We start from the raw sequence: 27,603 nt of genomic DNA, 5'->3' as shown, positions 1-27,603 counted from the left end.
AAAAAGAAAAAAGGAAAGAAAAGAAGGGGGTTCCAAAGCAATTTGGAGTTCAATGATTAACCTTACTGGCAGAAGCTCGCCACAAACACTAAAGGCCACCAAGGGAGGATTCACAGCTGATAAATAAATCAAGGAATTTAGTCAAATACTGGCAGCAGACACAAAGGGCATGTGAGTGTCCAGGGTCTCCAAAGGCAAGATAAATGGAGCACGCTGCTCCTAGGACTGCATGCACGCCACCCTCAGAACCACACTGCTCCTAGGACTGCATGCACGCCACCCTCAGAACCTGTGCTCTGTCTGCATCCTCACCACGCATGAGTACCAAGCCTGTGTCCACAAACAGTGTGAAGAGAGGCAGCACTTAGCTATGTGCATGTGAGGTGCCCATCTCCTGCATGTGCAATTATCCACCAGAAAACAGCACCTAGAAATATATCGGCAAAAAGAAAAACCAAACCAAACCAAACAAAAACAACAAAAACCCTGAAGTTTCACTATTAATGTTATAAAACAAAATCTCTGCCTTTCTGCTTCTAAATTTTCCTATATAAATAGTAATGGTTCAATGGAATCTATTTCACATAGCTGTGGTATCTCACAGAGGCTGTAAAATGTGCACAGGCGAGAGAGAGCACGAGGTCCTGGACATACACATCCTAAGGGAACAATGTGGGATGTAGTGAGTCCTCATGAAGATGTAGGGTCACCTAGGCTGGTCCTGCTGAGAACCCCCAAATAAGGCCTATCCCCTGACAAATATCACAGCATTAGGAATGTGAGTGTAGCTTCTAGATGTCCAAGATAGAGCCCACATTCCCAGCAGTTTCACATATAAGTGGCCACACTGGAGTCTTGGGCATAGTGTAGGGCCAGCTATTCCTGGCCTCTTCAAAGCCAATCTCTGAGTCAGCTCCATCCACAGAAACAGCTCCTCCATTCCATCAGCTCAGCCCAGCCCCATTTCCTGTGCTTTCCAGAGGCACTCTGTGTGTGATCCCTACAACTCCTCCCCAGTTCCCACCTAGCCTTTTTTTTTTTTTTTTTTTTTTTGGTTTTACGAGACAGGGTTTCTCTGTATAGCCCTGGCTGTCCTGGAGCTCACTTTGTAGACCAGGCTGGCCTNCACTTTGTAGACCAGGCTGGCCTCGAACTCAGAAATCCGCCTGCCTCTGCCTCCCGAGTGCTGGGATTAAAGGCGTGCGCCACCACGCCCGGCTCCCACCTAGCCTTACAGTCCCCTCCTCTGCCAGAATTCCCATCGCAGACTATGTCCCAGAGACTCCCTTATCCTACAAGGCTTCTCTGAACCCCAGGAAACAGGCAGACTCTCGGGAGCAGGAAGCAGCTCAGCAGCAAGCCAGAAGCTGAACCCAGTTATCTGACAGACTACTCATTACTACTGTATACACTTGATGTTCCCCCCTCCCCAACATGGATCTAATGGTTAAATATAAACCTAGCAAAAGACAGCCACCTTGAGTGCTACGGATTAGAAATTATATCTACAATTATCTCAATTTGAACTATATCCAATCTGCAATGCTGAAAAGGTCCTCTCTTCTGTTGAAACAGGCCCAGCTGACCCAGAACTACTCCCAGTTTGCTAGTATATAGCTCGAATCCACAACTCTGTTAATTAACAGGTTGCCCACTAGGGAGCAAACAATGTCAAGAAGATTGGCTGTGGCACCTGTGGGAGGGCAGTGTCCATATGCGTAGAGTCACTGCCAGCTGGACTCCCTGGAGCTCAGTAGGCACCACAGCCCAGATGCTCTGGGCAAGGCCAGCCAGCAAGCCTCTGGCCTCAGGGAAACCTGGATGTGTTCTCTAAGTGTCAACTTATCACTCCACAGGACAAAATCAATTTCCAGACAGACAACTGCAAGTGGCACTGTCAGCACTCTCCACGTCCACTTCACATCTCTCCTACACCTTGCCAGGAAACTGGTGCCACCCACGAGCAACCCCAACAGGCAAACACAGACCTCCCACACCACCATACCCAGCCCAGCCACAGCACCCAGGTTTCTGTCCCCAAACTGAAGTAAGATAATTTTGGAAACTAGCCCTTCTCAGGGACTTGTTGACATAGTCAGCTGCAAGGAAATCAAGTGATGGGTCTGAATCCACTAACAGTATGTCTTGGTGGACTTTCTCAGAGTGTAATCCCATTTACTGTTCAGAGGACCAACTGCCTGGAAGGATACCTGATGGTTCTAACTACCCATCCCGTCTGAGAGGACACAGGAGTTGCAGGCTCCAAGAACCCACTCACATCTTGCCTGTCTACAGACAGCCAGGACCTTCAGATGTCAAACTATGCTGAGACTCTCATCCCTGTGTTCTTCCACAACTCTAAGCTAGAAAAGCAGGAAATAAAGCTTGTTAGGGCCTCAGGTCCCACAGGCACCCATACGTGCCAATGCTATCCAGCAAAGACCTGATTCTATCCAGCAAAGTCCTCCCCTATTCTGGCCCACAGCCCAGTCAGCAGTCTTCAGGGACAGCATCCTGGCTTTTCTTGTGCTGAGATACTTAAAAGCATCCTCCACAGAAGCACAGCACACACCAGGAGCTAACAAGGAATATGGCACGAGGCAATGACCACCAACGACTGGCTGCTGAATAGAGGCTGGCCTAGTAAGGGCAGGATGCTATGATATGGATCACTGGAAAGGAACTGATTTGTAGAAAGGACAATGTGGGAAAATCAGCAATGGCTGATCCTGTAACAGAAAAATAGGGAAGCCAGACTGCTGCCTCCGATTCATCCCAAGGTGTGAGAGCAGCAGCCTGGCACTCGAAGACAGGTTGGGCCTAGGTCTGCTGCTCCTGGGGGATGACCTCCTGGGCTGTCCAGCCTCTGCCATGTGAAAGGAAGACATTGAGTTTCCAGCTCTGGTATTCAGGGATCTGGGAAACAGAAGTCAGAGTATCTTTCATGGTTACAAGGGCACTCACAAAGCTGGGCTCAGGGGAGGGAGATGGTGATTTAGAACAAGAAACTCTTTGCCTTCAACCTTTATATAATCATTATCAGACTAAAAGTCAAAAACAGCTCTTTCCAGATTCAACAGGTTTAAAATAAGGAAACTGTTCAATAGCTTTGAACAAAAACCTTTCTCATGGTTCCAATTACACACTGCAAATGCATGTCAAATATATATATCATACCCCAGAGGGCTTCCTTTTGGCAACTTGGGAGTCCAGCAAGGTAATTTAAACACCCTTCTCTCTAGACAGCATGTCGTTTGTTTAACACAGGCTGCCTAAGGAAGCAGCAGCCTCCAGGTGAGAGCAGTGAGTTAACCCCCAGAGCCCCGCATTCCTCACTGCAGGGTCTGTAGAGCCTGTAAGCCAGGGACACAAAGATTCAGCTATCATCTGCGTAAGCAGAAACAAGCAGCCCATAAAATCCACCACACGGTTACATCTCCTGACAGCCACTCGGCCATACTAATTTAAAACAAGTTAAGGCATTGGGCAATCGTGGATTGTACAGGTTCCTGAGGTGTGTCTGGTGCAAACCCCAGGCTCTGCTCGACCTTCCCAACTCAAACTCAATGGTAAAGAATTTGCAGAGATGGAGGAGTACAGTGATGTGAGCAATCCTGAGAAGAGAGTATGAAAAAAATCAACTATTCTAATGCAGTTCAGGAGGCCAACAACAGGTAAAATACTGGCCATGGCCAGACAGACATACCACAGGGAGCAGCAGTGTCTCCCAAGCAATGCCCAAATCCTGAGCCACCTCATCCCACGAGTGGAGCCACACTCAGACCCAGAAGCCTGCCCACCAAGCCTGAGCCTCAGGGGCCCAGTTTCTGAGATCAGGTGTGGCTGCAGGACCTGCCCCTTGTACCAACAGCCATCGTACTGTTCTTAAGAATGTAGTTCAACTTGCTCAGGAAAAATGCCCCTTGAATGTGCTGAAGATAGGAAGAATGATCCACAGAACGTCTGGATTAATTTCCCACAGGCCATGTAAGAATGCCTCCAGAAGCCCCTCACTAGCCTACAGCAGCAGCAGCAGCAGCAGCAGCATCTGGCCTATGACCATGGAATCCTCAACTGTGTGGGAAGGAAGGGCAGATTTGTGGATCTGGCCTGCCCTTGAAGGGCCAGGGACGACACAGCCCACACCCAGTGCTGCAGGAAACACATTCTCAGATATCATCTGTCTCTGTACCCTCCAAAGACACTTCAGGGGGGGTCTACCTACCAAGCAGGTCATTACATTAAGCCCACACTTAATCCAGAAAAGGGTTCTACACTCATCTGAGTCCCAGAAACCCTCCAACTATACAGTCAAAAGCCAAGGTCCATCTGTCCATACAACCCAGCCAGGTGTCCTGAAGATCTCATGAGAAACTCCAACAGGCAGGTACACAGTTAGCAGTTTGGCAGTGCCCTTTATTCCAAATGTGCTTCCCCCACCCCCCAAGAAATTCATTCACAGGAGAAGACATTTTCACTTGAAATGAAGACTCACTAGGGAAGGACCCTTCAGAAATTCTAAGTCCACCCCACCTACATTAGCCTCCTGAGTGGTAGAGCAGTTTCTGCTGAGAACAATGACAAACACATCAGTGAAATGACCATATCCACTTCTATCCCTATAAACTGGAGAATGAGATGAAATCCATATAACAGGTAGTAAGAAGTATGGGTCACCTATAAACACAACATTCTTGATGGGTGTGACTGGAACTAGATAACAGAGAGAGACAGGGGAGAGCTACTGAGGGAACACAAGTCTTATGGTGACACTATAAAGCTAAACACACACACACACCACACACTCATCTGGGAATCTCTGCTAGCTACAAGTGTTATGCCCAAGCCAACACTGTAATTCTGAAAGATCCACCGGGTCTTCCTGAACACTTCTTCGTAATCTTATAAACTTGTTAAGTGCTTCAGAATGAAAAAATAAAAAGAAGAACAGAAGAAGGTGTTACAGTTTGGAGATGAAGCATATGCCCAGAGATTGCTGAAGGCTTTGGTGGCACTACTGAGATGAAAGGATCGATCCCAGGGGTGCTAACTTTATCAATGGATACTGATGACCTCACAATGCACGGCCAGTGGGGCCTAAATGGAGGAAGTTAACCACTAGGGAAATGCTTTAAAAGATTATATATATTCGTCTCTTTCCCGAGTTCACCTCCTGGCCCCTGGTATAGCACAACAGTTTGCTTTGCCATGATGGTTTGCGCCACACCACGGGACCAACTGATCACGGTCTGATACCTTGGTATCATAAGCCAAAGCAAACCCTTCCCTCCTAACTTTCCTCGGGTAAATTGTCAAAGCAATGAAGAACGACTAGCACAGAAGTCAAAGCAAGCTGAGACCCAAGCAAAAGCCTTGCCTGGGGTGTACAAGATGGTAGTTCACCTAAGAAGCACCAAAGAGCAGCCTCAGTATCACCTGTATACACAAACAATGCCTTGAGCCCAGCACAGGCTGCATTTGTGCAGGTATGACAATGATGTCACATTCAGTACCCACAGAATACCTGTGTACAAGCGGCATGAGGAAACAGTGTTCTGTACTTAGAATAGCTGTGTCCCTCTAAAGCTCGTGTCTTGAACTATGATCACTAAAGTGTTGGTACAATGTGACCTAGGGTCAGGTTATGAAGTCCCCACCAAAAAATGGAATGGTGTATGATAAGGTAGCCTAATAAAGGTCTGACGCCCATCCTCACAGAAGGACACACCAAGTGTGAGCAAAGGGACATTGTCTGACTCACAATGTGCTAGCTGCTTCATCTGGGACTCCCAGTTCCAAAGTGAGGACAAACAATAAATTTCTCATGTCTACAAATTAATTGTCCAATATGAGCTGTTTTGTTATAAGAGCCCCAAAGAACTAACACTAAATCCTGAAAAGCACAGGACTCTGAAAAGCCATACTGACTGAGCATGGCCTAGCACCTGCCTGGATGGAAAGGCCAGAGGCCCTCCCTCTCCAAATGTTACTGGGAAGACATGGAGAAGGCATCGGGGAGCAATTAGGGATCCAGGACAACAAGAAAACACCCACTAGGCTACATTCAAAGATGTCTGAAAGAATACAGCCACAGAGCTTTGTCCCAGCGCGCAAGGCAAAACCTCCATGTGAAGCCAGGCTTAAGCTCACACTGTAATTCCTGCACTCAGGAAGACGAGGCAGATCAATTCCTATTAGTTCTGGTTTAGCTGAGCCAGTGAATGAACCCTGTCTTTAAAAAAAAAAACACAAAAAACAAAAGCAAACAAATAAAACAACTTGTGTGAGAGCCCACACAGTTCAGGTGACAGGACAGGCAGCAAGAGTTCACTGTGCCCCCATGTATTCCAGAGAGTTGGCAGAAGGTACCAAGATTGACCATGAAAGTTTTCAAGACAAGGGGGAAGTCAAGTGTTTTGTCCCTCGGTGGACACCTGCACTTTCCCCAGGGTGTGTTCGTCTCTCCAGAAGGAGCACCCACCCTACCTGGAGGGGTTACTTACAAGCCAGCTAACCCAAGGCAGCAGTGCCTACCTCTCAGTCCAAGGTTACAGCCACCTCCCACCCATATTCCACACCCTGGAAGTAGCAGCTGCCACCAAAGCGGCACAACAGGACTATGCTATCCGCCCTTTCACCAGAATGGAGAGTCATCATCAAATGCGAGTCACTGCTCCGTATCACAAGGGTTTTGGTAGAGGAGAAAAATGAGAAGCAGCTACAACTAATGAAATATGGTGTCCAAGTGCTGTCACGTGTTCTGACAGCAACTGACCAACAAGAGATGACAGATGAGGCTAGAGGGGAAAGCCAGACATCCATGGGAACACCCAATTCCTTTCCCACCAAACCCCACTTTACCACTATTGGCCAACTGAGGCCTGAACTTAGGGCCTAGACAAGACGACTGGAGGCCTCTGCCAAAATAAGCTCCTGAGGGGTTTCCCTTCCATGCTGGACTAAGAGGCAAATAGGTGAATCTCCCAAGACATCCTGTCCCTTGGATTCCATCTTACTTGTCTTCACAGAATGTGCATACAACCCCACAGACTTTTTATTATTGTACCTGCCCCGTTTCAGAGCACGCACACAGTCCCCACAGACCCCATCCTACCAGTCCATGATATACACAGTACCACAGACCCATTTCATACGCCCATGATAGGACATACACACAGCACCACGGGCTCCATATCACATGCCCAGAGCAGGGAATCCACACAGTTGCACCTCCCCTTCTCTAAGTTCTCCATTACTAAACATGCCAACACCCACATGTGCCCCATCCTGTATTAGCCAAGCAGAATCAAGTTGGGATAGCCAAGCAAGGTCAGCACGGCCTCCCAGGGAAACAGAACATAGACTCCTCAACATAGGGCAGAGGAATATGCTCCTCACACCTGCCTAAGCACACAAGTACCTCAACAAACATGGTCTCTGGGGTGTGGTTAGGGCTCCTGACAGGAGTTTAGTGGTGCCCAGCAAAGGCACACAAAAAGACCACAAGGCTGACAAAAAAGAATCAATACCTTCTCTATCATCAGTCAGCCAGTATATCTGCTGCCTTTCAAAGCCACTCAGGTGCTGCCTTCCAGCCAAGTCAAGGCCCTCCAGGTTAATACTCAGGATTACACCAGTCATTTTTCAAGTGATCCTACTGGTTCTTTGCCAGTTAAACACTCCTAGAATCCCCTAGTGACCATTTCCAACAAGACCTAGCATTGGCTCCCTTTTTCTCTGCCATTGGTTCCTTCTGTCACAGAGGCAAGGGCCTGTCAGTTCCTGCCTACTACCACCAGCACTACAGGCCACCACAGAAGGAGGACATGGCATGGCAAAACCACGAAGCAGGAGGTGCCTCCAGGACCAAGGGTGTGCTCCTCTGCTGATGCTGTGCTGCTGGCACAGAAACACCCATAGCTAATGACAGAGTGGCAAGCACAGCAGCATGAAAGAAGCAAAAGAGCGTCCTGGAGGATTAAAGGCTAAACCAGGAAGTCGAGACCAGTTCTACCTGACTTACAGCCAGGGTCCCCAGCCCTAAGGCCCAGGCCACCAGTGGCCCAAGACGGTGACCCCAGCTCTAGCCTCTGGGAACATCACAGGTATTTCATAGACAGCAAGATCCCAGGAGACTGCAGTATCAGAGATGGGCTCTAACTCAAGGCAATAATGCAAGAGATACACAAAACTCCAGGAGAAGCAAGTGGCCCAAGGTCACAGAGGGCACATCTAACATGGTTTCATCGCAAGCCTGGCACCCAACTAAGTAACTGGAGAGGTTCTGATGTCATCATTCCACATGTCTATACCTTTCCTGGTCATGACCTGGTGGGTAGAACCCCACTGAGTAAGTCTCAGACTTTCCACCATTATACTGCCTGGCAGCCAGCCTTGACTACCAATTCCAAAGGATGCTCTGTTGGTATCTGCAATTACACCTAGACTCAGAACCAAAGACCAAACCTGGATTCCCATGGAGAAGCCAAGTTCCGCTCTTATCTACTGGCTCAATGTAACTCAAGTCCTTCCCTTTATCCCCATAAGCCCAACATGGCTGAGCAAAGCAGGCACTGGGCATCAGGAACTATTATCAGTGTGTTCACAACTGGCCCTTCACACAACAGAGATCAGCAAGCATAAAAATGAGAACAGAGAACAAAACACATGGAACTCCCACAAAGGCACATGAAGAATGGCTCTCAAGTGCAGTAGCACTCAAGGCCCAGGAACTGTGTGCAGCAGTTTCAGTGTCCTGCTGCCACAGCTAACCTGAACTGCTAGAACCTGTGTTCTTCATCCGGCAAAATCAGCTCCACAACTCCCCAGTAAACTCAGTGGGTCACACATCACCACAACCACCCCAGACAGGACTGGACAGTGTGAACATAAGCTCCGCAAATGAAAGGTTGTGACTCGGGAGCAAGATTTCTCTCCAAGTTATTTTGCATCAATGGGCCAGCAAGTTGGCTCAGTAGGTAAAGATGTTTGTCCCCAAACCTGACAATTTGCCCAGGGATCTACATGATACAAGCAAAGAAACCCCCCACCCAAAAGTTGTCCTTTGACCTCCATATGTATAATATGACATGCATTAAAGACAAAATAAAAATAAATGTGATTTAAATTTTTTTCATCAAATGGCATAAACACCATCACAGTTTTTAAAATAACAGAAAGATGTGGGTAGAAAGGCACTCTGAGTGTACTGCAGAGCCAAGATACTATCACCCATGGTCAGAAGTATCACAGGTCAGGCAGGTCTGGCCCTAAAATGATTTCCACTTTCGAAAACAAACACAACAAACCATGTAACACAAGTAGGGAGGTTATACACATGGCTCCTACAGACACATGAGCAACAGAAATTGGGCCACGCACCACCTCGACATGCTAGCACTTTCCTTTACTGGACAACACATCAATAATAGTTCACACAAAATACAAAATCTGACTAAATAATTGCCAAATAAAAGCAAAAGGATTAAAGACACTTCTAAAGGTTTGGGGGGGGGGTTGTTTAGCTGTTTTGAGATGGGTCTCACTATGTAGCCCTGGCTGACTTTGAACTCACAGAAATTCACTCTCAATTGCTCTGAGTAAAAGTGAGAACCATCATGCCCAGTTAAAAGTCACCCCCAACCCCCTTTTTGAGACAGCGTTTCTCTGTGTAGCCTTGGCTGTCCTAGAATTCACTCTGAAAACCAGGTTGGCTCAAACTGAAGAGATCCACCTGCCTCTACCTTCTGAGCACTGAGATTAAAGGTGTGTGTCACCATTGCCCAACTAAAAGCCCATTCTTAATGAATGTGTGCATGTATTTAGACACATCATATACATACTGTACATGCACGCATACACACACACATACACACAAAACCACACACACAGAAAACCACACAAGCAAAGGACACTACAGAGAATGGTAAATATATATTGATGTTAACAGAGATACTGCCAAGGGAAGTATTTTCTTATTAGAAGAGCAACAGGATGATATAAAATATCTACAAAGCACACATCTAGTAAGGGTTTACTATCCATACTATATACACTCCCCAGGCATGACAAAATATATACACCTGGAACTCTAGCACTGAGCAGACTGGGGCAGGTGGATCACAAGTTCAAGGTCACTCAAGAAACATACTCTCTCTCAAAAAAACAAATGTCTCTCAATATCACCTCCACCCACACATACACACCAGGTACGGGCTGATGGTTTTGTTTTATTTTGTTTAGGTTTTTTGTGGTTTCTTTGGAGACATTATCTTACTAGGTAAACCAGGCTGTTCTCCTGAGTACTGAGATGATAACATATATGCTATTAGACGCAGCTGAAAAGAAATGTATCTATTGAAAACACATTTGTGGACTGGCGAGATGGCTCAGTGGGTAAGAGCACTGACTGTTCTTCCGAAGGTCCTGAGTTCAAATCCCGGTGACCAAATGGTGGCTCACAACTACCCATGAGATCTGACGCCCTCTTCTGGTGCGTCTGAAAGTCAGCTACAGTGTACTGATGTATAATAATAAATAAATCTTTGGGCCAGATCAAGCAGGGACTGAGCAAGCGGAGTTGACCAGAGCGAGCAGAGGTCCTTAAAAAAAAAAAAATCAACTCCCAACAACCACATGAAGGCTCACAACCATCTGTACAGCTACAGTGTACTCACATAAATAAATATGTAAATAAATAAATAAATCTTAAAAAAAAAAAAAAGACATTTGCCCAAACAAATTCTCAGCCACAAGTCCATGAGACGATAGATGCTCAAGATCATTGTCACTGAGGCAAAATGCAATCACATCAACATACTCCTTCAGACTCGCCAGATTGGATATAAAGGTTGGCTTCCTTCTTCCAGAAGGAACCAACTGTGGTACACCACCACTAGAGGCATAAGATAGTACTGTGCCATAACAAGTAGTTTGATGGACAGGGCACTGTCACTGGACCAATACTGCTGTAGAAAGGTCCACGGCAAAACCACTTATGACAGCCAAGAGGAGGAAACAACCCAGACATCACTGTACTTGATCTTTAAAAAGAAATGAAGTTCTGAAACATGGGTGAGCTTTGGATTCATTGTATTCAGTGACAAAAGCCAGATCCAAATTTCTAACTCAGAGACAGAAAGCAAACTGGCAGTCGTCAGTGTTGGGGAAAATATGGCAGCTGATTGGGATGGAGCCAAAGAGAAGCAACGTCTGTGCAACACTACACACCCCACATGCCACTGATTCAGTGGGTCTGTAAGACAGTCCCGTCGGTAAAGAAAAGCCTTACAAGAGTGAGGGGACCTGAGTTCAATCCCCAGAACCCTATGTTTTTTTTAAAAAAAAAAAAAAAAAAAAAAAAAAGGCCAGGCCTAGTGATATGTGCTGTAGTCCCAGTGCTGAGAAGATGATGACAGCCAGAACGCTGAGGGACTACTGGACAATCAGGCTAGCCTGCTAGAGAAGCTCCTGGCCAATTAGAAACACTGTCTCAAAAAGGACAGCGGAAGGCCAGAGAGCTGAGCTGGCTCAGGGGTTAAGAACATCTATGACTCTTGAACAAGACTCAAGTTCCATTCCCAGCACCCATGCTAGGTGGGGATCCAACACCCTCTTCTGGGCTGCTACAGGCACCTGTATACATATACACAATTTAAAAATAAAATCTTTAAGAAAAAGGTGAAAAGTGTCCAAGGAATGACACCCGAGATTGTCCTCTAGACTCTTCACACTAGTGTTTATACAAATGTCCGTGCACGTGTGCATTCACACATATGTGCATACACAAAAGAACAATTTTGTAACACTATATGAAACACTTAAATAAAAGATGAAATTGCCAGGCTTGGTGGCACGCACCTTCAATCCCAGCACCCAGGAGCAAGAGGCAGGTGGATCTCCGTAAGTGTGAGGCCAGCCTGGCCTACAAAGTTAAGAAAAGCAGCAGCAAAGAACATGGCATAGGAAAGGAGGAGAGAAAGCAGAGCAAAGTGAATGCTTTGAAAACAGTAAGAGGCTAAAAGGCGCTCACTGCAACAAACTGAATGTGATAGGTTCAGGACACAGCCAAGCAGAAAGAGGAACCTTGAAGATAAAGCGTGGTAAACAATACGACCCAGCAGACAGCAGATACTCCACTCTGGAGAGACCAGCCAGGGAAGAAGGGTTGAGGCTATTACTACCCTATTTCTTATAGGGACGGTTACAAGTGTAGCATGAGGACAGAAAAGGAAATCATCTTCACGTCACTTTTTAACGTTACCTGGCCCTGTGCAGCTTAACTACCCTCTGTGTATAACTGTGAGCAGAGCAAATGTGCCCAGGAGATCTAATTCTTGAGCTACACCTAGAAGACTAACAAGTCCCAAGCAGGGCCAGAAAACAAGGCCCCAGAGCTGCACGCCTGGCCTGGGAGGACAGACAGGTGAGGAAAACTGTGGGAATCCTCAAGACTTGGCCCAAGTTCACAAACTCAAACTGAATTTCCCAATCAAAGACAAAGCGAGCCGTAGCGCACAGAGTTTCAGGTTTCCCTTTAGACACAGAGCATTGGCGCCAACCAACACCAGGAGGGACGGGAAGAACCAGGGACTGTTTACACAAACACAAGCAAAAAGCCTTTCACCCTCAATCATTCACCCTGAAGGCTCTTCGAGAGCCACAGGAACCTGGCTCCATACAGCTCAGAGGCAGAAGAGCCAGGAGAACATGCGCCCTACACAAGCTGCCCACAGGCCACATTCTGGTGCTGCCAGGCCTCCCACCACAGGGCACCACTCAGAGACACCACTCACCTTCTCGGGCTTTTGTAGAAAAAGTGTCTTACATACTCAACAAAATAAAGTATCTCCAGTCTGTAAAAGCCTAGAGTGGCATCACCTTAATCAAGAAATTAAAACCTAAGTGACGGTGTTACACCTCTGAGCGGTCAGGTTCCCTAAGCTCTACATCCACCCTCTCACAGGAGAACACACAAACAATAAAACTTTCTCACACACTTTGAGGGAGAGTGATAAACGCAGCCCTAGCCCCCATGTAAAACTGTAAAGCTACTTAAAACATTGAGAGGATTTTGTTATTTTTGTTTTTGTTTTTTTAAGGGGGGGGTGGTCTTCGGTATTTTATTTTGTTTTGTTTTTGGTAATTCAATTGCAGGTTCTTGAGCATGAACTCTGTAGACAAGAACTTTGTGTTCCAATGTCAAAAGGTTGGACACACCTGAGTCCTAAAGTCTGTACGGCAGCACTAAGGGCTCCACTAGCATGTCCACCTTCTGCCTTGTGGACCCCTAAGGCTGTGGGATTGGGACACAGGCCTCAGTGGAGCAATCAATGATCACAGCCCACCTCTGGCCAATCCTGGAGAGGTTCTAGGCAGTAGGAGCACAGGAGAAGGAGGGTGGATCATCCCCCCATCTTGGCCAGATGCCCCGCTGGGCCTACAGAAGCTCGGAGCAGCTCTGTCTACTGAACAGCAACACTTGCCCCCTGGGCTACAGCTCCAGGTCTGTTCTGTGGCTTTGAGCAAAACAAGAGCAGTGCCTAGGGCCAAACCCCAAGTCTAGGAAAGTGTCCAGACCATTAGGAACAGAGCTTTTCACAGTCCAGTCGGGATGTACCTTAACACAAATGGAATAGGAGGGAGGCTTTGGAAGCAGAATAAGGCATGCTGGGAAGGGCCATCCATCACCTCAGAGCTAGCTCAAGACCAGGTTATTAAGGGCTTGGCAAAATCATTTGTTTCCCTGGATAGTCTCTTACTATTACAATCCTAACTGAAATGAATTCCAATTAAAAACCCCTAAAAGATACCCTCTTCAATGGGAAAGAAGCCATGGAGGCAAGGTCAAACAAAGCCAGACTCCTAAGACCTGGGACAGGCCCTGGGCCTTCGGCTATTCCTCTTAAAAAGCTCAGGAGTGTACAACTCCCACAAACCGCAGAAGCATGTGCCCCAGGAATCTGGAACTGGGCAAGATGGAGCTGCTGTTGTCCTCTGTCACCCAAGGGCCCTGTACTCCTATCCCAATCATGTCACCAGCACAGAGCTGGTTCCGGGGAAACCAGAGTAGAGAGCCCCAGCATGAGCTGCCTGCTGCCTCCAACTGCCCCGGGGCATCACAGGGCACTGGGAAGCTGAAACCAGACTTGTGACATCACTACAAAAATTCCCATTTCCTTTTTACTTTCCAGATGTTCCTCACAAAAGGAGCACAAAAAATTACATGAAAAATCATCTTATGACTATTTGTAAGAAGGTCAGAAAATAAGTGACTTCCCTTCCTTCTTCAAAAATGTTTTGTGAGAGAGGCTGCTGTGTGAAATGACTCAACAGGCCTGACAAAGCCTGTGCTGACCCTCTCCCACATTACGCAGCCCTGTATTGCACTGCAGGGGACAGCCCAAGCACAGGCAAAGAGATGCTGAAGGGACAGGAAGTGAGCTCAGAGCCAAGCCGTGCTGTGGAGGAGTACCTAGGCTAATCCAACCACACTGCTCTGCCTTCAACACCCTGCAGGAAAGTGTGCCACAGATGGCTCCAGCAGGGACCCAGGAAAAGAGTCTGATGCAGCTGACCAGAGTCACAGCACTATCTATACCCAACAGCACCTGTCTGCATTCGGTTGAGATGCTGCTGTCCAGAGGTGGCAGCTGCCCCAGACACCCACTCTATACCCTATCTTACCTCCCATGTCACATGATGAAACTGTGACCTACCAGACTAGGTACCTGGGTCAAGTTACTTAACCGCTCTGTGCTCATTTAACTCCTATAAAGCAGGTGCACAGCAGCTCCTGTGACTGCAGGGAATGATGCAAGTACCACTCAGCACCAAGGACCCACATGGAAGATGCTCAGGAAATGCCAACTGCCACTCCCAGTCTTACCCCCTAAGATTTTACTTACTTCTCAGAAACTTCATCAAGACATTTAGGTCATGCAGAGGACTGAGACCAAACACAAGGGTTCAGACCTCACTAGTGGCAAAAGAAAGGCCTCCTCTTTTTCTTTCTTTCTTTCTTTTTTTTTTTTTTTCTTTTTGGTATCTGTAGGTTTTGCCTGCATGTGCATGCCTGGTGCCTTCAGAGGCCAGAAGAGGGCATCGGATCCCCTGGGACAGTAGCTATAGTTTCAAGCCACTGTGTGGGTGCTAGAAATTGAATCTAGGTCCTCTGATAGAGCACCCAGTGTTTTTAATGATAAACTCTCTCTCCAGCCCCATCCTTCATTTTCTAAGGCATAAGCAAAGAAGTCAAAGAGGGCAGGGAACATAGCAACAGAAAGAACAGGAGATTACAAGCACATGAACCTTCAGTGGGGGACCAAAGAGGAAGCTCTGCCACTCCCTGACCTACACAACAGAACCTATTAAAAGCCCAAGGTCTTGGCTATCATCAACTCTGAGCATTCTGTCAACCAGCAGCAATAAAGAAGCCCCACTCTGCAGCAGACAGAATTGAATCCCTACATAAAGTCCCCAAGCCCTCCTATCCTTCGAGAAACTCACTGAACTATTCAGAGCAGTTAGAACAAGGTATCAAAGCAGGGCTACTCAAAATCCCTCAGAAACCAGAGATCCTGACTGTGGAATATGCTTCATAGAAATACTAGAAGATATAGTATTAAGGAAACTGAGAATATAAGGAAAAAGAAGAGGAGGAAAAAAATACACACACACACTCACTCTTTCTTTCTCTCTCTCTGTCTCTGTCTCTCTCTCTCTGTCTCTCTCTCTCTCACACACACACACACATAAAGCTAGAGATTGCCCTTGATCAACATCTAGAGCGTGTGGATATCATCAAGCCACAGATGCCAGGCCATGTAGGAACATGGTGGCAAGGCTGGGCCTCAAAACAGGGGATGCTCACTAAATGTCACCCTTCAGATCAGAACTCTTGCTGCATGTAGACTCTTCTTGGAAGAAAGCACTGTAAAGTAGCATTAAGCCGATATGTCTGTTGGAGGGTTTAGGGGTTAGTATAGCACTGCCCTCACTGACTATGAAATACAGAAAAGAAGAGAAGAGGGAAGGAAATGTAGAAGCTATGACGCAGCAAAGATAGGACTGGCCCAAGTGAGAGGGCAGCACACAGGGAGGAAGGACGGCCCTCAAGAGGATGTGGGAGGTTAGCCGAGGCAAAAGAGTTAAGAGGGTCCATTAAAAACACCTGAAGTCCAGATTGCAAATTAGAATCAAGGAGTAAAAAAACTCTCAGCAAAAGGTGAGTGAGAGCGGAGGGGAAAGGGTAAGACTTTCGGCAAGTCCCTGCCAGCCTTCCTAGAAGCTGGCCTGCCCCAACTGCTCCAGAAAGAGGTGCAGCAGAAACGGCACTGAGATAATTCTCAGCCTTGCCTCTCCATTTTGCTCTCTTCAAGTCCTGAGATGTCCAAAGGCTATCCTCTACTGTGGAGTCCTGGAAAGTGGCGAGTAGCTAGAGGACTTCACCATACCGGGAAGCCTCAGTAAACACCCACAGAGTAGAAGCACCGTCTGGGGGAACCGGAACCTGTACAGACCACCTTCACGGCGACAGATGTAACAAACTGTAACAAACTGGTGACAGTCTCAGAGCAGAGCTTAAGGTAACATGCTATGCAGCTAGAGACGTGAGAAACCCTAGGGAACTGCTTGCTGTTCTTATAAGACTGAGCATTTGGTTTAGAATCTTCCTAGGAATGAGACAAAGTAACTAAACTAGGTTTTAAAGAATTAAACATAAAGGTGAAGCCAAGTAAAATCTAAAGTCTTAAATGGGTGCTGGCCCTTGCCAGCAGCTTCAGGTATGACCAAGAGCCTAGCCAGCTATCACAGTGTCCTTTCCCTGTCCCCAAACTGACATCACATTCCAGCCTCCACTGCAGCCTGCACAAGCCTCAAAGCAAACAAGTAAACAGTGGGGGTGGGGGTGGGGCGTAGGGGATGGTAAAATGGCTCCAAAATTTAAAATCTAAGTTATTACTTAAAGAGGGAGTGTGAAGGCGAACACACTGCCGACGCCCAAATGACAGACAGCACATGTCAGCTCCACAACCAGTACAGGCCCTGGGCATGTTCCGGCAGGTCCCTGTGACAAGGCAGCAAGGTTAGCATCCTCTCTGCCACCCTAGTTCTCCGGGTGACCTCAACAAAACTCCTAGAGAAGGGTAGAAATCACAGAGGTGGCCAGAGGCTTCTCTGGGCATCACAGCAAAAACGCTTTCCATGTTTCCATCAGTGACATGTGTTTCAGGACAAAGTTGTATTTCTCTGCTTCTAGGTTCGTATGCTGGAGTACTGAAGGAGCGAGCGAAGCTCTACACCCGAGTCTTTAATGAGCATCAAGTACTTGTGAGACAAGTACATCAGCACTAGACTCTGCACCCAGGGATCCTGACTCCTCTGCAACTGGGCAGCCCTCCCAGGACCCCACACACCGTGAACCTAGAGTCCTGTGGGGCACCTGGAGTGGCACAGGACTCTCTGGATCCCTGCTCAGTGAGGCTACGTGGAGCTCAGTGGGTGCAAGCACTTGAATTGTAGCTGCAGGCGGAGGAATATCAGGTGCATCTCTACGCCCTGAGGGCTCAACTCCTACACTTAAATCCCTCCCACTGGAACAGCCGGCTCCAGTTTCACCGAGCCAGCGAGCCAGCGTGAGAACAGATCCTGCTCCTCAGACCTCAGCACCTTGCACAGAAGAAGGACTCCGCATCCCAGCACTGCCCACCTTTGGTAAGTGTTTACTATTTCTTCAAGTTTTCTTTCAAAACTATTCTTTAATGTGTCTTGAGGAATCTGGGTAAATTGTTTGCTGTTGTCTGCTCTTTCCTGCTCTCACTATTCCCTAAGGATTACTCAGAACCCGGCAGGTGCATCTCGGGGTTGCAGACCACAATTACAGAACTCCTAATGGGACTGATACGTTATTCCAAGACTATGAGCAAGCTTATTTAGAAATCAAGCCATCCTTTCTGCTATAACATTTATTTAAAAAACAAAAGATGGATTTATAGTATTGCTTAATCGTTCCCTACTTTTCAAAGAAATTACAATAAATTTTGACATAAAAGAGGCAAAACTCACATAGAGAGAGAGAGATACAACTGTTTGGTTTCATTTCTAGTTTAACATCTAAAGCTTTTCATATTTAAAATAACTGCTGCTTTGACAAAACCTTTCAAAAACAAGAAACCAACTAAATTTAAGTTTTTGTTTGGTTGTTAAGATTATACATGGGGGGGGGGGAATAAACCTGTATGAAAATAATTACCGACCGAATAATCAGCCAAATCTGACCAAGTCGGACTTGGTTTAAGCAGAAACGCCTGCATTTGCTATCTGAGTGTTTGCTGAGCATTAGCAAAGGCTTTCTGATGTTTTAAACTGCTGTGTTACAGAAACACAGGCAAGGCGAGCTCCGGTGCCATGCTGGTCAGGAAGCCGTGAGCCTGCACAACACAACCCATTTGTTTTCTGGATCCTTCCTTCCAAACACACTCTAGAAAACAGCTTTCTTCTAAGGCTACAGCCTCCCTAAGTTCACCTTCATCTTAAAGAACAGAAAGTTTGGGAGGGAGCGGCGGCCAGTTACTGCAAAAGCCCACATGAAGTAAAACTCACAAATCTCGTTCTTGCGACACCCCAGTAGGTAGACGACAGTGGCGTGCCCTTGAGTGGTGCAATAACGCCACATCACAGTGCTGTAATTATAGCATGCCCTTCACGACGTTCCACCTGCGAGGCTCTGCGCCAGACAGCTGGACACCACCAGGAGGAATAGTACTGCACTGTCTTGATTTGCAGGTCAATTCACAGGACAAACATAGCTGCCTAGCCTGTCACATCGCTGGCCTATAAAGCAAAGCTGTAATTACCTCTATTGTGTCCTATCAGAGTTCTCTTAAATTATTCTTTCTCTTGTCTGATTTCTAAGTGCAAGCCCCTTAGAAACTTCTAAAAACATGCCAGCCACTCACTGCTGTCTTGACACCAGCAGCTACACTGCATGTCCACACTCAGGGACTGCTGAAGTTTAGTGCTTTAAAGACAAACAGGACCCTGTGGCCAATCGAAACTACACAGTGCTCACTCTGTGTGTGGGCAGGTATCCTGGATGGCACACTATGGGCAGGTAGAAGGTGCTCTCAGCCTAGGGCCCTTTCCGAATGCAGTCAAGTCGTTTAATATAAGAGATATTGAAGTCTCAAGTCATACAGCTGATGTATGTCAGCAAAAAAATTGGGACACATCTTACAGATCTTAAGCTGGATACTGTACATGTTTCTAGGTCACTGTATTATTGTACATACTGTATGCTGCATTGCAAGATGATTCAGAGAAGGAAGTCTGGGGCCAAGGTGAGGTCTGGGGAGGCATGTTTGAGAACAGGGCTTCCCCAAGGAAGACAGAGAACAACTCTCTGCCAAAAGCCCTTGATCCGGGCTGGGTGCCTGTGGGAAGACACCCTCATGAACCCCCTGACCATCGTATGGGAAGTAGAAGGGAGGAGGGTATGGTGCCAAGTAAAATTCCTCTGGGATTGTTTCAGTATCAAACATGCTAACACTACAGTTCTCAGACAGCCATAGCTACACATATAGCCTTCCAGAGATGTATTCCCAAAGTAGTAACAGGCCCAACCTAAAAAAAAAAAAAAAAAAAAAAAAAAGGGAAAGCCACATACCCTTCTTATGCCTTTAGGAAAAGCTTCACCTTTGAATATAAACCCAAACTTACTGTAAACAGTCAAAGTTCTTGGCTTTCCTGTTTTGGCAACAATGTGTGCTTTTGGGAATATTTAACACCAGCGGCTGCCAGGCAGTACAAAGTCCAGCAGGTATAAACTGACCAAACAGGACTTATTGTAAGCCTCCATGCCCACAGACAGATGTGCCTGGCTGCAGTCATGGCTGTGGGTTTATTTCTTGATAGTCATAAACCTCACTTGCTTAGGACAGAGAACTCACAGGCTGACATCATCATTCAAAAGCTTACAAAAGCATCAATTTTATCCCACTTACTTCTCTAACAGGGTAGTTTTATAGATGAGTTACGCCCGCCTTGCACCTGCCTCCAAGCAGTGAGCTCTCTGCCTTAATTAGCAATTGTGAAATCCTGAGGGTCAGTTTATCCAAAGTTACTGAAATGATTACAGCCGAGCCTGCTTCTATATCCATTCCCTTTCAGTTTTAATAAACCTCAGGAAATGGCCTCACTCTAGAACCCTTACACAAGAGTCACTGCTGCCTATCCCAGCCAGCCTGCTCACTGTCCTGGGGATTAGCAGCCAAAGAAATTAAAAGACAAAGGCCGAAACCAAAACTTCACATAGCATTACACACGCGCACACACACGCACGCACACTCAGTAATAATTATTTCCTCAGTTACTCCTCTTTCTTGTAAGACAGGAAAACCTTACCATGACAATGTACTTATTTAACCTCCGTAGATGTTCAATACTTAACCCCAGTGGCACGCTTACTGCTGCCCGAAACCATCAGTAACATTTACTACAGCTGCTTCTCTGAGGGCCCGTCATTATTTCCTTACGTCCTGAGGGGCTCTTCTAGCCTGCCCAGGACACACGGGGCACTGTCCCACGTCTGTCCCCAGGAACTGGGAAGCAGCTCATACTCGACAAATGTTTGCAACTGTCATCATTCTGATCATGATGCTCCCAGCTAGTGATGAAATCATCCCTCTCAGATCTGTGCCATGACATATCCTATACAGCCATGGGAACCTGACTTGCAGAGGTTCTCACGCCTTCAGAATCAAGAGTGTAATGAGCATGCCAGCACAGGTCCCACTGACTTATCGAGCTGCCCTCATCAGCCAGTCAGACAAGGGAGGCTTCTCAAGCTCCCTGACTCGGGCAGGGAAAATGCACTCCAGGTATACGCTGGGCCCACAGAGAGTTTCTTTACATTTTTCCTTTTAATAAGAAGGAAAAGTCACAAGGCTATTACTAAGTGTTAATATGATCAGCTTTGACATAGGACTTCTGTCTTCACTTTAGCTTCTACAGCAAAAGTGAAGTCCAGGCAGGACCCACTTTGACAGCTCAGTCTCCCATACTCCTCCTGCAAGGAGCCTAGGATCCTAGCTTCCTCCCGGCATGGGGGCTTCACTCTCACTGCCATGCAGACTCTCACAGTGGACTACTTTCAGGACCGCCTGAGCCACTGCTCTCCCAGACAACTACTTAAGAGCCCTAAATACTGATGACCGGATAACTTTAGCTCTTTGTGGGCTGCTTCTTGCTTTGAGGAAAAGTCTTGCCAAGCAGCACAGGCAGGCCTTGAACTTGAGAACTTGAGACCCTCTGCCTTAGTCTACCCTAAGTGATGGAATTGCTGCTACCACAGTGGCAGATATAGTATATATATATATTGTGTGTGTGTGTGTGTGTGTGTAAATTAGAAGAGAAACCAAATGAAACCTGATAGACTCCTCAGAAACATGAAGCACATAAGTAGAGATAAAGAGTCAGTCCCTGCAGCTGCTCCACCCCACTGCCCACCATACACACACACACTGGGAACAGGGCAGACAAGAGTGAGGACTTAATCATAAGAATGTAGTTATGTTTCTAAAGGTATGGTTTACAGAAGTGTGTGTGTGTCTAAGTTTTGAGGGTGTGGCTTTACATGTTTTTTTTTTTTTTTTTTACAAACTCAGTTTTGTAGCTGAAAACACGTTTCTTAAACAATTTCCACTGAATGTTATTTTTAAGTGTTTAGCATATGAAATAGGGGACCCTCCCCTTTTCACATATCCTGTACAAATCAAGGAGCCTGGCCTCAACCTTCTCCCTCTACCCAAGGCCACCCAGAGTCACCCTAGATGTCCAGGGAGGCAGCTTCACTAAGTGCTCAGCCTTGGGTTAGGAAGCACACTGTAAGATCTGGGTACAAGGGGCACCTGGGGCAGGATGGCTTCTTCCCTCTACCTGGGTACTGCTGCTCTGGTCTCTTAAGAAGGTTTATATATCCAAGGAAGAGAAGGGCAAATCTATGAGTTATTCCCAAACACTGATGAGTGGCAAGACATAAAAGCCAATCCGGGACTTGCAAATCATCCTAACAACACTGCAAACTGAGTTGACCTACATATAGCATCCACATTTGTATTGAGCCATCATAAATGCTACTTACTAGGGCTAAGGGTGTAGTTCAGTGGGTAACATTTACCCACTGTACTTTCTGATAAAATGGGCTTTTCTGTAGTTTTAGAAGCAGCAGAGTAAGTCCTATGTCTTAAATATTTTTTATTTTAAATATTCACGCACATAATATAGCAGCAGCATAGCAAAGCAGGACCTTGGAACACTCAGCTAAACAACGCCAGAGCACATTGGACTAAGTGTCCGCTCCCACAGAGCATGCAGAGGGGAGGCTCTGGTCACAGAATCCTATCAGAAACCCCAAACAAACGGACGAAGGGGAAGTCAAGCTTGCAGGATATGGATCCCCAAAACTCAGAGGCTGGCCACTGACGCTCTGCTCTCTTGGTCCCAGGCAAGTCTTTCAGGTTAGACTTAAGAAAATATCCCAGGATGCTGGCAGCCAAGAAAGCAGACTATCAGGGATGCAGGTATTGCCTGCTTTCTAAAGGCACCAGGCTCCTAGTCTGTCTTTAGTGAGACAGTGACCCTCTAACCCTTTACCTGACACCAGTCTCTGTCTGCCCTCACAGCTGCAGGTGCCTGACGGAAGGAACTCTCCTGGTTAGGCCCTCAGCACATGGAGCTGGCTTCAAATAGAGTACTCACAGCAAGAAAGAAGACAGTACTCACCTCCTCCAAAGCCACCCCATTCTGGTCAAAGAGGAGGCAGCAGTGACCACACACTGAGCAGACCAGAGTCCAAACACAAAGGATAATGAGTCTCCTAAAGGAACGGAAACCAAAAAAGCCACACTATATTCCACGGCCCCCAGGAAAGCCCTTCAAGTACAAATGCTTCCAGTGTCCTTTTACATGTAACGAGAAGTCACATCTTTTCAATCACATGAAGTACGGTCTCTGTAAAAACTCCATTACTCTAGTATCAGAGCAAGATCGTATTCCCAAGTGTCCCAAATCTAGCTCGCTGGATCCTAAGCAGACCCACCAGCCAGAGCCCACCTCAAAGCCAGCCACTTCCAAATCTCTCCTAAATGGACTCTCCAGCTTTGATCCAAAGTCTCAACAGGGCTCTGCAAAGGAGGATGCCAAAGAGAACCTAGAAATGCAGGCTCGGGGAGCCCACAAAGGTCCCCAGAAACCAGCCCTACAGAAAGAAATGACACCAGAAACCATTCTCAGCACCCAGCCCTGCCTCGACAGTGGGGTTAGACATTCAGCATTTGTTCCAGTTGGGGAGCACAGACTTAGGGGGCCAGAAGATACAGAGGCCCCTGAAGTGCTGGCCAATTCTACCACCAAAGCCGCCTCATTCCATACCAAGTCTGCATTCCACACGCCCGGTTACCCCTGGAAAGCTGGCTCCCCATTCCTCCCTCCTGACTTTCCACATAAAATCTCCTCTACAAAGGGGTTTGGTGCCATCTCCCCCTATATGCATTCTGCAATCCCGGAGTACCCCCATCCCTTCTATACAGAGCATGGTCTGGCTGCCATTTACTCCCCCTTCCTCCTGACTGGGAACACGCCTGAATGTGAGACCACTTTGCTGTCTGTCTATGGGACCCAAGACCAAAGACACTTCCTGTCTCCTGCTGGGCCAATTCCCAAGCACTTGAACACATCCCCATCAACATATGACCACTACAGATTTTTCCAGCAGTACCACTCTAATCTACCGATCCCTTATGGGTTTTACAGACCAGAGTCTGCATTTCCCTCCTACAGTCTCAGGCTCCCATCTGTCACTGGCATCACACGAGATCAGAGCTCTCGCTTGCTTGAAGATGCAGCCCTGGCTTACCCAGCCTCAAGTCCCTCAGAGTTAAACCTTTCAAGCTCCCACAGGAAACACACAGAGTATGAGAAGGGAAGTCCAGTTCCTGAGGCTAAAGACCCTTCTAAAGATGAGCAAAGGGATGCAGAAGAGGCCAAAATGAGCCCCCGAGCAGGGAGCGCTGCCACGGGCTCCCCAGGAAGGCCAAGCCCCACCAACTTCACCCAAACAAGCCAAACATTCGAAGGCCTGTGTGACCTCTCAAACAAAGCAGCCTCCTTGGGAACCCTAGAGCGACTCCAGCAAGCTGAGCAGAGCCCCACCGCCTTCAAACCTGTCCAGAGGGGTTCAGAAAGCCCTCACTCTCAACCTCCTGCAAACAGAACAGAGTCTCCAAAAAGGTAAGAAAATTTCTTTTTCAAAATCTCCAATGTAGTTTTGCTCAACACCAAGTTAGTTCACACTTGTTCCAAATGCTTTCCATGATCATTTTTCTAAGATTTCTCTTCATGTCTTCTAGCCTTCAGGCCATGAACGGTGACCCTCCAGCCCAGACAGGGAGCAGTACCTCTTTCATCACAGAGGCCCCACCCTCCAGCCCAGAGGACCACTCCAGAATAGGTCCCCTCAATCTCTCTAAGAAGCTGGAGACAAACCCTGCAGCCACTTATGGACCCATGTATGCAAGCAACGCCCAGGCAGACACCCTGCAAGACCTGCCACTCAATCTGTCCGTGAAAGATCCATGCAATGCCTGGGCTCCAAGGCCTGCCCTCCCAGGCCCACCACAAGGTGCAGAACCTGCTGCCGCTCCAAAGACTGAGACAAAGGGTTCTGAAGATAGGACAAGCCGCATGGAGACACAGCAAGACAAGGCCCACAGCAGGACAACCCCAGACATGCACATGGAGGACAGCAGTGATGAACAGAAGCAGACGGCAGCTGTAGCTCTCTGTCAGCTGGCGGCCTATAGCCCAGGGAATGTCCGAGTGGCCGATGAGGAAGGCACAGCCCAGGAACCCACCCGTCAGGATGTGCCCACCCTCAGTGCTACAGAAAACCTGGAGGCTCAGTGTGACCTCAGACCCAAAGGACAAAAGAGGACAAGTCAAAGGGACACAGGAAAATCCCAGCAAGGAACTAAAAAGCCAAAGCTGAATGACCCCGTCCCGAGAGTGCTCACTCTCCGCAGAAGAACCCGGGTATCTTGAGGCCTCACGCGCACTCAGTGCTATGGCTAGAGAGAGGCTTTTCACACTATGTGCCAGGCAGCAACTTCACTTTTTTGCTTTTTGGAGGAGGTACTGTCTTGCCATGTTGCTCAGGCTGGCATTAAACTTGTGATCTTCCTGCCTCGGCCTCCTAAGTGCTGGGCCAGCCAGTGTTCCCACAGTTTACCTTCACTTTTTATCAAGTCAGTTTTTATAAATACAATTTTTCTTCTCTCCTCAAAAAGGACAAAAGGCTGTAATCTTGTTTAGTTTTTTTGTAAACATTAAGATAATATTAAAAGGTGTTTCTACTTCTGGTTGTAAAAAAAAAAAAAAAAAATCTGAGTGGCTTATACTCTCCACGACAGATGACTTACACTGGGACTTCATGTTTGTGACACACCAGGGAAATACACAGAACTAGCTCAGCAATGTGAGTAGACTCACAGAAAGGACCTTAAACAAGTACTATTTTTCAAAACTAAAACTTTTACCGTGTTGTTGTTGTGTTCCTATTAAATATAGCTGTGTGTTTTGATGCCAGAAACATCTTCAGTTTAAGTATCAACTGTTACACGTAAGAACTGTTGTGATTATTTCTAACTGAACCGTCCACAAACATCTAGAGGCTGACTTTACGAGTAACTTATTTCCATCAGGGATGTGCTTGCTGGTCAAGGTTTGATCACCTTATTCTATTTGCTTATGATGTCAAAGCAAACTTTCTCACTTAGGCTCACTTTCCACTCCCTAAAATGATGTACCTGTTAATTTTCCAATAAACTCATGTGTGAACTTTGAGAACACATAAAGCAAAGATCAATATCAGCTCTATGTTATTCTTTAGAGTCTTCTTCCTTAGTATTCAGGAAGAGGGAGCCAACAGCCAAGGCAGCACTGAGACTATGAAAGTGCTTCTGGGATTGGTAAATAAATTAGTAGCCACAGAGTCCAGGCATGTAGTAACCCTCACCTGTGGGGCTTTTCAAAGGAGTCCTGAGTCTCAGAGTGCCTGGAGGCCAAGATCAGGAGCCCTGGCAGCTAACGCTGCGTGGGAGGAGCTCCACTCTTCCACTCCACAACAGCCCTTCCACTACGTCTGGACAGGGGACCTTTCACCCCACTTGCTAGAACAAACTTGGGCACTGAGTGCAGGAACTCACGGCCCCTTTTGCTCAGCCAGCAATTCCCAGCTCCCAGCCAGCCCCAACAGAGCATGCCCAGAGAAGCTGACCAATATTCTTTCTATCTTTCTACCTTCAGATGATGTTAGAAATAGAGAAACACTCTGTAACTGGTTAAATGCAAATAAAACTTCAAATACCAACATGAGAGAGAGATATGGGGTCTTTCACAACAGTTATGGAATACATAAGGCCAGTGCTGCAAACCATTTCTAACAGTGCAGCAGGTTTCCCACTCATAGAAGCAGGAAAAACCTCTATTAAACCTGGCAAGATAGGAGGAGCCCTTTCCATCCAAGGAGCTAGCAAAGGCCTTTAGGTCCATTCAAACCACCATATATATAAGCCCAAAATTACTCTCTTATGATTATACAAAACAAAAACCAACAAGATACAATTATCTTACTTTCCAGCCTGACTATTTTTTTGTGTTTGCCAAACATACACCAATATGTTTGGCAAACAACCAAAACACGACCCCTTTCACTCCCCAACAAGTAAAGGCCTGAAGGAGGGGAACGATGAACGGAGCGCTATAGCCCGTGCTCATGACCCAAAGTCTGGCACTTGCAAATCCTCCTGGCATGCTCAACCCACATAAGAACTCACTCAGCCTTCCACTCAGGCCCCAAGGTTCTGATAGACGAAGGGTAACTCACCCACTGCCTCTGTCATCTTAAATGGCAAACAAGAAGAACCTAGCCAGCTGCCACCCATGCCTGGGTGAACCATGAGAATCTACTCTACCAGATAGGAGGTGTGCTCAGCCTGCAGGAAAGTGGTCTGTACATTGGTACCATGGGCCTCAGATCAGAGACCTACCATGGAAAAATACCATCCTCCATGGAGAGTTGCTCCAAGGGTAAGTTTCAACAGCATACTCACGGCAACTAGAGCAGGTATTCTATCTGCCTATAAAACAAAAGGAATCTCTACAACTACGTTAAAAATAAAAAAAAAAACCTAGGGTCTTGTTTCCCAAGTACTACCTCTCTACATTCACATTACAGATAAAACAGAACAAAACAAAAAAACAAGCTTCCAAGATGAGATCAACAGAACTAAACACATGACCTAGTAGTAATCCTAGTGCCAGACACACTACACAGACCTAAAGCAAAAGACACGCTCGCCTCCTCTCCACAGCAGCCAGCAGACGGGCCATGGGGAGAGTGAACGCGCTGCAGCATCACTTACAGAGCAGGGCATTCTTGCACGTGCTACACCATGACAGGTCTTGAGATCACCATACTCTATGAAATGGGCCAGCCACAAATGGCAAAATATTGTAACACTTTGTACTTACATGAAGACCCAAGGA

The 27,603-nt window shown here is 46.9% G+C and overlaps 2 protein-coding genes across 3 annotated transcripts in view; one reads left to right on the top strand and one right to left on the bottom strand.

Moving 5' to 3' along the window:
• Tbcd (tubulin folding cofactor D) overlaps positions 1–27,603 on the bottom strand; it is a 163,172-nt gene that overhangs the window by 76,653 nt on the left and 58,916 nt on the right. The gene's annotated exons all lie outside the window — the stretch shown is intronic.
• Znf750 (zinc finger protein 750) lies at positions 17,574–25,932 on the top strand. The gene is made up of 3 exons (XM_021178457.2): positions 17,574–17,715; positions 22,683–24,288; positions 24,408–25,932. The coding sequence occupies exons 2-3, from the start codon at positions 22,868–22,870 to the stop codon at positions 25,096–25,098; spliced, it is 2,112 nt and encodes a 703-aa protein (XP_021034116.1). The 5' UTR covers positions 17,574–17,715; positions 22,683–22,867; the 3' UTR covers positions 25,099–25,932.

The sequence above is a fragment of the Mus caroli genome, chromosome 11 (assembly GCF_900094665.2).
Source record: "Mus caroli chromosome 11, CAROLI_EIJ_v1.1, whole genome shotgun sequence".
Lineage (NCBI taxonomy): Eukaryota > Metazoa > Chordata > Mammalia > Rodentia > Muridae > Mus > Mus caroli.
This window is presented reverse-complemented; position numbering and strand designations above follow the sequence as displayed.